A 10,690-nucleotide genomic window follows, 5' to 3' on the forward strand; every position below is an offset into this window, starting at 1 on the left:
GCAGCCAGAGTTGGCAATCGGGTTAGCCTGCAGAGTCGGTAGTCTGATACGGGCAGGTTTGTCGCGTTGCATGCTCCAACATGTTCCAATATGCTCCTACCATAGCTTTTACTCACTCTACACACTTGTTAAAGTGAGTAGCAACTATGGTAGGAGCATTTTGGAGCATATTGGAGCTTGCGACGCGCACAAACCTTATAGTAGGAGCATGTTGGAGCATGTTGGAACTTGCGACGCGCAAACCTCTTATTTGAAAATTGCCGCTTCTGCGATTATCGATATATCGACACTCGCCGACGGCGCGCCTGCGTTCTGGGATTTCACGGAACGAAAGGTGACGTCGTGACGATCGGCGACGAGTAGCGACGACGACGACGTCGTGTGCGTTTCTGTCGTAGTGGTGAGGTAGTGACTTTTAGTGACGAATGACGAAAATGCGTCGAGACCTTAGGTCGTGTCGTGCCGTAAAGGTTCCTGGCAGCGAGTTCATCGACGACGAGGACGTCGACCACGTCAGGTGGGTCCTCAGCGATCGGTGTCCAGCCAGTGACACGTGGCTTTACGTGACTCGCCACGGTGAAAAGCGGAGGGCTCCGGATTGACGGAGCGACCGGCAGATCCGTTGCTGTTGGCCCTTTGTTTACATACTGCGCGACGACCAGTATCGGATTAAATTTCGGTTACTTGGTCAGTGCGCGTGACAGCAATTTGCGTTGATCGTGCCGTCGTTGCCGGCCGCGCGAATCAATCGCGACGGACCCCGTTATTCATTCCGTCGGTGTGATAATCCGGCGACAAGGCATCGACGACAACGACGGAGATTCCCGATTGCGAATTCCTGGCGATTTATCGCGCGAGACACGTCGCTTCTCTCTTGCTCCTCGGTGTACAGAGATATTCGTGATTCCTTGTCTTTTAATTTCTTTTGAAAGAATGTCATTCAAAAGATGAAGATTTAAAAATGTTTCTGTATTCACGGTTGTTTTTGTGGTACGTAATAAATACTCGTATCAGGAAGGAAACATTAATATTGTTCACAGAAATATTATTTTATATAAAATTTTTTACGCAGTAGAAAAAATTCTGATCATTCTTTTAGATATTAAATGTTGTTATAATAATTATTACTTCTGTATGTTTGCCGTTATTTTACTTTGCAATTTTAATTTATCATTATCTTCTACAATTTCTGTCAAGGATAACTAAATTAGATTTGAAAACAGGTTTTGCAAAATGTTTATTACAAATTTTGTCGATATCAAGTTAGTAGAATGATGCAATCCGTCTTATTCTGCTAGAATCTACTGGTACACTTTTAACATTTTGTTTAATGAGATAGATTTGCTCAAATAGATAATTTTGTCAAAAACAAGTTTTTCAAAGTGGCCTACTAATTTTATTATAATAGCATAAAATTTCCAAAAATATAATGGAATCTATTAACGGAACGGCAGATTGATAGCAAAAATCGAGTGGAATTTGCTTTTTTATAATCATTCCTGTAATATATATTTTGTTTAATTTTTAATAATTAAGAGATAAATCTATATCCATTATTTTCTGATTTTAACTAATTGATTTACAACTAATTGAAAATATCATTGAAAAACACGATTTAAAGCGTAAAACTGTAATTGATAAATCTCGATTATCTAATCCTTTACATCTGACAGCTAGATACTTTCCTTCTTATATTGAAAAAGATGCAAATCATCTAACAGAATAAAGAAAATGTATTCTTTGTACTACAGGAGCGAAAAAAATAGTGAACAAAATATATCTATAGATTTGAATGTAAAGAATGTAACATCGGTCTTTGTGTAAGTGATTACTTGACGTTTGTCACACAAATGATGATTTTATCATCATTTCGAATAAAAATCTTTTTTTAATGTCCGAAAGGATTAATGTCAACCGTAATATTCTACTTAGAACTACTGACAAATTATTAAAACTATTCAGATTCCCACCCGAGTACCATCCTGATATCTTTGTTATTCATTGAATATTAAACAAGGATAACATAATATCTAAGGAGCACTCGGATGAAAATCTAAATGTGCCTTAACATACTGCTAACGTTTCGTTTAATGAGTTACTATTTATTTAATATTTTCTCCAAAAGAATAGTGCATAGGTTTGAATGCGTGAGACAATTTGCGAATGCAGTTTTCATGATAATATTTTTATTTCTGAAGTAACATCCCCTCTCTGTAAAATTCCCCGACGACAATCGACGATAAACCTTCCGGCGGAAATTTATATTTGATTAAATATCTTATTTACAGTAAGAATGATTCAATTAGTCCGCCAAACGAGTTCGAAGATTCGCTACAAGCGATGTCGGATATGTACGGACAAACGCCGCCCAGGACTCGTCTCAGTCGTAAGAAAAGGCACATGAAGCATAAGCTTGCGTCAGGCAGGTGCGTGCAATAGAGTTGCAAATTAAATCCGCGAAAAATCGCTGAGAGTACATAATTATTACTAGATGCGTTTCATTTGGCACATTTGCGATGCGTCGTTTTGCGCTGAAACACAAATGAATTTAATGAATAATTGTAAAACGTAAAGCCCATTTCTTTTAGCTTTGTACGCATTTTAAGATATGGATCTATATAGCACAAATCTCCAAGGGACGTCCTGAAAACGTCCTAAGAATAAAGAGTGTTGCATGGTGAACGGTTTTGAAAATTGGAAATTGCATAAGAAACATTTTCAACGTACAAAGAAATTGCTTTTACGCTTCGCGGAATTTTCAGATATAAATTAACTCGGTTGCTAATTTAATTGTCACACGAGTGGCTATAAAATATGCAAATTATCTTTAGTCTTTGTCATTTCCAGCGATCTTAAGTCAATAGAAAAGGAAGCTAGACCAAGGACAGCTATCCACAGACGCAACACTCTGGACACTATCATTTTTAATGAAATGTGCGATAAAGCGGACAAAGATTATGAAGATGAGACGAAGGAGGATGTGAAAGAGGGCAGGAAAAGCAAGAGAAGTTTGAAACTATTGCGGGGCAACGAAAGGGACCTGAAGCTCGACGTGGAGGCTGCCCACAACTATGCCGAGAGATATACCGGCGAGATAGCGGTGTCGACGCCAAATCAAATCAAGGTTTAAAAAAACGGAGAAGTGATTTTGAGTATTGGCTAAGTTTGAAAAAAACCTCAACAATCGTGCCTATGATTAATGTATATTTCTGATGAATCACATCCTTTTTTCCCGATCCATCAAATGTTAAGCTTTCGTTCTCACTTTTTTGCAGACGTATTTGGCACATGGTCAATAAATATGCTCTTTCTCGTAGATCGAGACTAGAAATAGATTCCGCTGCCTGCGATCTAAACCCGTTGACGTCGAGGAAAAGAAGGTGGAGCGTGAAGACAGTGAGCAAAGCGTGTTGATAAATGAAGAATGTTTACGCGCACAATCGCCGAGAACGCAGAGCTTGAGAGAGAGAGAAATCTTTCACGATACATTCTCCTTTTTGATTAAATTAGTAAATATTTTATTGCAAAATAAACTTGAGTTAAATCAAACTTTATTATCAATACAGTTATATTTTTATTTTTTTATATTTTTATTCTTAATTACTGAAAAATTATCTTTTTTTTTTAATTTCGCGCAGGGAAGCACAGAACGGAATTGTCGTCGCCAAATGAGTCACGAGGAGACTCGATGGCAGAATGAATTAAAAGACTTGATATGGCTGGAATTGCAAGCGCATCACGCAGACCGTAGTCTAATAGCGCAGGATGAATATCTTTGCCGCCAACGAGAGGCGGTGGAGGGTTTACTTTCAGAAATAATGGAGTACAGGTAAGCGAAAACGTACTTGAAGGAAACCCTTTAAGGAAATTTGCGATACATAATAATTTTAAATACAAAAAGAAGAATTATTGAGAAGGCAATAATTGCATTATAGATACGATCCCATCATAGAAAGAGAAGACGCGCAAGAGGGAAGCTCGAGTTGCGTCAGCCCCGGTGATATTGCGAGCGATCGATCCACGAATTCCGGTTTGAGCTCAAATATCGAGCTGGGCGTATGCCCAGGTTGTCTCTCCATGTACTGCCGTGCGTGCGCCCATGCACAGGGAGAAGCATTGCAACAAGTGGAAGCTCTGTTGGCTCGTTTGGAAGTCGCAGAAGCTCTGTATCCATCCTCCCATGTGTTCGCCGTTAATTATCCGTTATACAAAAGCCCGGAGTTCACCGACAGGGTGAAGGCTATGTGCCTCTGGTACAACATGACGAAACACCATCGATTCAAATTGCAGATACTAGGCAGATTACTCATGATGCTACACAGCAAGAAGAAACAGGACGATTTTAATGATTCCGGCATCAGGTACGTTGATTTGAATCGCGTTACTTTGAGAATACTTTGAAAATGTACTATTTGAAGTGGAATCTTATTCCGTTTACATTGTTTTCGAAAAACATGTTTTGGAATTTTTCTTTGATGTAACTTGAAGTATAGAAACTTGGGTAATCAATTGTTCCTATCTTTAGTTCGCGATCTTCAGATACCGTCGATTCTGCAGAGCGACAATCCATGGTGCGATTTGAATTACCTCAACAGGATGAAACTTCCAGTCCCTCCGACAGCAATAACAGCAATAATTCTTCGATCGGAGGTCTATCATTTATATCGCAATCACTGCCACCTACTCCAGAAACCTCGTTCTCATATTTTGAAGATGAAAGAGTCGATCGTCTCGATTTCTACTTGGTCGAATTTGATCGACACGCCTACAGGTACGTTTTGAAAAATGTATACTTAATGTATCAAAATCTGCTTTTAATTTAAAATTATTATTAAATTTGATATGCATGTTTATATTTACATTATAAAATTTACTATAAATTTCTTTTATATCCTTATTTTATTTCCAAGCAATTAAACAAAATTTTAAACTTGTTAACTATACGAATGTAAATATATGATTTATGAAAATTATATAATGACGCACAAGCACAATTTTTGTTCACTTAGAAAATACATTGAAGACGTACTTAAAACGAGAGGTCTCCGGAAGAGTTTGAATTTCTTGGATCGGCTACATACATCTATATTGAGAAAAGCAAGATTAACTTTGGAGAAAAATGATGACGAGGGATGTGATAGTAGTGCGAATGAAGAATACGAAGGTGACAAAGAATTACGGCGATATGGTATTTGGAGCTCTGAAGCGAAGGAATTGAATCTACCATCATACAGGTGCATGGAATTTTTTATAAAAAGATTTCTTGCTTTTTAATATTGTTAGCTTAGATATTAAGGAAGAATGCGTTTTTTATCACAATAGTTTGATTTAATTCAAGGACACCAAAATTTGTACTTTTATCAAATAAAATTTAATTAATTAAAGTTAAACAAAAAGAAAATAAACGTCTATATGATTGTGCGTTTCTTCTTGTTTTTAAAAAATTTTTAACTACTAGTTGAAACAGCTTAGACAATTTTTTTATTTGAATCGAAGTCGGAAGTAGTGATAATATTAAACTATATGTTACGTTATTTATTAAAATAAACGATTTACATAATAGTAATATTTCTTTTCTTAGGGCAGCTTTTGTGTTTCTTTCACGTGTGCCTCTGGATGTCGTCCATGAATTTTTAAGGATGAGACTGGAACAGAAGCCGGAGCAGCCAAGTCCATTGTCAGTCCGACAGCTCATGCGGGAGCTTCGTGAAGGTCTCAGGATTGCTTGCATCCATCGCGATCGGTTTGCCGCACATTCTAGTGCTGCTATCGTCAGTGACCAAACCGGCTGTGAGAATCTGTTTGAGGAGGACGTCAAGGACTTCGACGAAAGCTTGAGAGCCGTGTTCGAAGTGTACCTGGATTATCTTCAGCAGTGGGTAGACATGGTGCAACACGACAGCTTCCACAAAAATCTAATTATGGACGAGTGGTTGTTTGTCAAGTCGATCGCTGGAAATATAAGCGACGGATACAAGATTGCTGGTGTGAAATTCTAGTAAGTAAAGTAACAAGATGACTAAATATTTTTTATATAACTTGCGTTGAGAAGATAATATTAATAGAATGAACTAAAAGAAATTAATATAATGTAAGAGAACAATAAAAGTTAAATTATTGTTAAATATTCTTCATTTTAATTTATATTGTTTTATATATTTGATATGGAAGATGTTTTTTATAGTAAGATTGCGCGTACGATGATCAAGCAAGTGAATGAATTTTTCGTCGAACGGACTCGCGAGATACGGGAAATTGCAAATTTCGAAGAGGAAGACGACGAGTTATCAAGCAAGTAAGAGAAAATTTCTATTTGTTCATCTCAATGCTTTTGAACTGTTTTGTAATAAATCGATGCTTAGATTGCATCAGATGAACGTGGGTCGCGAATGGCAAGGAATGTTCGTAGAGAGTCGGGAAAAGATTGTAAAAAGCATCAATCTCGCCAAATGCTTGAAACGCGATATTGAGAAATGGCCTGTCTGCGATCAGGAGTTGGAGAAATCATTAAAACTGTTGAAGGTAAGAATATATATACACAAACGATTATGTAACTGTTAAAAAGCTAAATCTTCATGTTCATATTTGTATAGGATATAATCCTGGATTTGAGACATCGCATAACGATGGTGATCGAGGACTTTCAAAACGAAGCCAACAAAGTGGAACGATTAAATACCGAGAATGATCAGTTGCCGTTACGATCGAGAATCCGCGAGATCCTCCATCAAGCTTACAAGATGGGTTTTGATTTTCACAAGGAAATGTGCAAGCTATTCTCACTAGAAGAGAAAGCTATTCTGGCGCGGGGTTTAGTATCGTTTGCACTACTATGGATGGAGTTCGTGAGAACAAGATGCGAACGTGGCCGCGGTTTGAGGCCTAGATGGGCAAATCAAGGTCTGGAATTCTTAATAACAGTATGCGAGCCGCAAAATACGAAGCATCTTACCGATCAGGAGTTTGAGGAATTAAAGATGTGCATGGATCGCTGCATATCTCATGTCGTGGGAACCGTGTCAGTTACGGGATCGACACCGGAGACAGAAAGTAATATATGATTTTTAGTCATTAATTTTAATATGCATGATTAGAGTTTCCATTTATCTTTATGACTTTAAGTTTAGTAGAAGTTATAAATATCAATTTTGTTACTTTAAATGTCCTTTTTGTTATAAAGTTAACAAAATTTTTGAAACTTTCTAAATGAATAATTTGATCTTGAAAATGATTAAATGAATATATTTCATTACATGTCATTGGCAATATTTATTTTCAGGCTTAAGAAGACTGTCGCGATCAAGAGCTTCATCACCTTGCCATGGTCGTACTAGAACCGCAAGCATCAGTGTCTCTCAGAAACCACGGGACGCTTTGAAGTCACCTGAGCTATCAGTTAATGTGAAGAAAAATAATTCGCCGAACATAGTTGATGGAAATCTCGCAGTGATAATAAACATGCCCGAGCGAGGTACACAAAGGCACGAGATGATCATTCGTGCTATCAGGAAAGTCGAGGGTGAACTTGACGAAAGATTACGAAGCCGGGAGCTCATTGGACAAGTCGTCGACAGGAAAACAGTGGACAAAGTTCACATCAAGGCCAGGCGAGTTACATTTACATGGCAACGAGGTATTAAAATAGGTACGTCTTATGATCATTTAGGAACATGTAAAAGAATTATTGTTTCGATAGATAATTATAATAATTATAATTTTTAGTGTTATTTTAATTAAATTTTATTATGCAGGCCAAGGAAGGTTTGGCAAAGTGTATACCGTGGTGAACAATCAAACTGGTGAATTGTTGGCCATGAAAGAGGTACAACTGCAACCTGGTGATCATAGAGCGATCAGGCGTGTCGCCGAGGAATTACAGATATTCGAGGGAATTCAGCACCAGCATTTAGTGCGATATTACGGGCTAGAAATTCATCGTGTACGATAAATAACACAATCATCGCTATGATATATTAACTTATGGTTATCGCATTTATCACGATAAATTTTGCTTTCAGGAGGAAATGCTGATCTTCATGGAATTTTGTGCAGAGGGAACTCTCGAGAGCTTGGTAGCGGGTAGCGGTAATGGACTGCCAGAATCTTTGGTCAGAAAGTACACTCATCAGCTTCTTTCGGCTGTGGCAGCGCTGCACTCTCACGGAATAGTTCATCGAGATATTAAAAGTAACTATATTTGAATAAAATGAGCTGTTTTTAAAATCCGTGCTATTTTTATGATTCCATAACATTTTTTTCTTTCCGCAGCTGCAAATATTTTTCTAACAGATGAAGGTAATAGTTTGAAACTCGGCGACTTTGGCAGTGCGGTGCAAATTAAAGCACATACAACTATGCCTGGCGAACTCCAAGGCTTTGTCGGTACTCAAGGTTAGTATTATTTTAATTGTTATGTATTAAAATCTCATTCATTTATTATTGATTAGAGATGGGCGAAGGAAGAGAGAGAGAGAGAGAGAGAGAGAGAGAGGTTAAGAATTTAATAAACTCAAAGACTTTACTTCCATTATTTATATTTTTAATCATTTCTTAATTTTTTTTTAAAGCTTATATGGCACCAGAGGTATTCATGAAGTCTGAAAGTAGTGGACACGGTAGAGCTGTTGATATTTGGTCAGTGGGTTGCTGTATCATCGAGATGGCGAGTGGACGACGACCTTGGTCGGATTACGATTCAAATTATCAAATTATGTTTAAGGTAATTGCAATTAAATACATTATTACGAAAATGGAAAGTAATTTAATTATTTTGACGATTTGAGAAAGATAAACAAAGGGTTATAGATATTTAAAATTAGGAATTTAGAATTAAATCTTTCGTCTTACATCTTTATTTTTGAAATTTAATTTTAACTCTTTTCATTTAAGGTTGGAATGGGAGAAACACCAGCACTTCCGAAGAATCTTTCCGCAGAAGGCATAGATCTCATTAAGAAATGTCTTCAACACGATCCGAAGAAAAGGTCAACGGCGAGTAATCTCTTTGCGCATCCTTTTGCGCATGGAGAATATGAAGATGTTAATGATGCTGATTTAACGATGCCTGTGTAATACTAAGAGCTCGGAAAGATGTAAGTACCATTCGTGAATTATAAGCCTTTAATTTTTTTTCATACGTTATAATCTTTTTCTGAATCTTGGAACAAGATACTATAAGAAAAATTAGAATTAGACAAATTCAAGCATTTTTTTTAATCTGTGCAAAGATATGTATATCTTACTCTAAAATCTTGCTTTAAGAATTTTAAACAAAAGGTTTCAGACGAAGTTATGACATTTAATTTTTAGAAATAATATTCAATCTATTTTTCTTTACAGTGCACGATCTCTGCTAGGCAAAGCTGGTATTTGCGTTCGCACCTAATCGATAGAATTGTTCCACTCATTTGCTGTATCGTATTATTTGAACATGGTCTCGTTCTTCTGAGCAATTCAGTGTGTTTTATCCAGCTTCGACACTTTTTAAACGTAAATATTCTGTTAATATTATGTTAAACGTAATAGTCTAATATTTGCAGTAGGCTGTACAAAGAAACAAGGCAGTCTGAAAATATTTTATTCACTGACAAAACCAATATAATATATTGTACTATTGTGATCATGTTGTACTTAAGGGGATCCTAAAGGGGGTCCTGTTTTTCCATGATTACGTTTTAGGAGAAATCTCCGAATTAGCTTCACGGATTGTAAAATTTTGTTTACAGAATTAAAGAACGCATAAAAAGAAATCCCAGCAAACACGATTTCACGAGAAAATCGAAAACAAAATTAAAAAATTTACTTTTTCTGGCACGTAAAACTCACCTGAGGTTAACATTTGCGTGATATAAAAGTTTTACAGCTTGTAGATTGAAAATAAGCGTGAAGCGGGATTTAGCTTACTTGAACAAATAATACTGAGTTTGTGGAATTAATAGCGTTTTTTACTGGGTCGCACTGAGTGCGCACCAAAAACTCGTTCAGTGGCAGCAGCACTGTACGAGGTTGCCAAAAGTGCGAGTTTCTTATACTCTCAGCTAAACGTGTATCGATCTCAGTGCGTTTTATAGTGCATATTTGCCACTACATTTGATAATATAAAATATTACGTAATTCACATTTTCATAATATGGAAGGAGAAGGATGCATACGTGTCTACTATTTTGTAAGCTGTTGTTCTGGAAACGCGAAAATAACTTTTGCACTGTAACGATAACATAATTACTTGTAGTACTGATATTCTTATACAATATATCCTGGTAAAAAATTTTTCATGTATGATCATTATATATAAACGTATATAATTATATAATACGTATATATAATACCGTAATATGACATATTTCATATGTCCATACGTCTTTCTTTCTTTTATAAAAATATTTAGTATGATAAAAATAATAATAATAATAATGAGAAAACGTAAAAAATAATTAAAAGAATAAGTTGCAAAAATCTTTTTAATTATTTTTTTACATTTTCTCGTTATTGTTATTTTTCTCATACTAATAATTTTACAAAAGAAAGAATGACATATATCCATATATCATGTGTTCATGTATGAATACATGAACACATTTCATAAATAATTATATATGTTTATATATATTTATGTATGACTAGGATTCCCTTAAAGCGTAAAAAAAATATTTTTCCTAAAACGAAATTCTTGCTTTGCAAGGACTCGGAA

At 36.1% G+C, this 10,690-nt stretch overlaps 1 protein-coding gene across 1 annotated transcript; it reads left to right on the forward strand.

Annotated features, from left to right (window-relative positions):
- The first annotated feature begins 403 nt into the window (after positions 1-403).
- On the forward strand, positions 404-10,183 carry Mekk1 (mitogen-activated protein kinase kinase kinase 4). Its single transcript, XM_018461742.1, has 19 exons — positions 404-517; positions 2,289-2,426; positions 2,848-3,124; positions 3,318-3,509; positions 3,639-3,829; positions 3,936-4,361; positions 4,526-4,771; positions 5,010-5,234; positions 5,582-5,998; positions 6,185-6,295; positions 6,363-6,522; positions 6,594-7,050; positions 7,280-7,645; positions 7,752-7,939; positions 8,019-8,187; positions 8,269-8,391; positions 8,568-8,719; positions 8,890-9,092; positions 9,340-10,183. Exons 1-18 carry the CDS (start codon positions 426-428, stop codon positions 9,070-9,072), a joined length of 4,113 nt encoding a protein of 1,370 aa, XP_018317244.1. The 5' UTR covers positions 404-425; the 3' UTR covers positions 9,073-9,092; positions 9,340-10,183.
- The last annotated feature ends 507 nt before the right edge of the window (positions 10,184-10,690 follow it).

The sequence above is a fragment of the Mycetomoellerius zeteki genome, unplaced genomic scaffold (assembly GCF_001594055.1).
Source record: "Mycetomoellerius zeteki isolate Tzet28-1 unplaced genomic scaffold, Tzet1.0 scaffold126, whole genome shotgun sequence".
NCBI classification, from domain to species: domain Eukaryota; kingdom Metazoa; phylum Arthropoda; class Insecta; order Hymenoptera; family Formicidae; genus Mycetomoellerius; species Mycetomoellerius zeteki.

What these genes read in the sequence shown, in the direction of transcription:
- Mekk1 (XM_018461742.1), top strand. Translation starts at nt 426, where the DNA reads ATGACGAAAATGCGTCGAGACCTTAGGTCGTGTCGTGCCGTAAAGGTT. An exon ending in ATCGACACCGGAGACAGAAA is followed by an intron (nt 7,051 to 7,279) that starts GTAATATATGAT and finishes ATTTATTTTCAG; the next exon opens with GCTTAAGAAGACTGTCGCGA. An exon ending in AGTTCATCGAGATATTAAAA is followed by an intron (nt 8,188 to 8,268) that starts GTAACTATATTT and finishes TTCTTTCCGCAG; the next exon opens with CTGCAAATATTTTTCTAACA.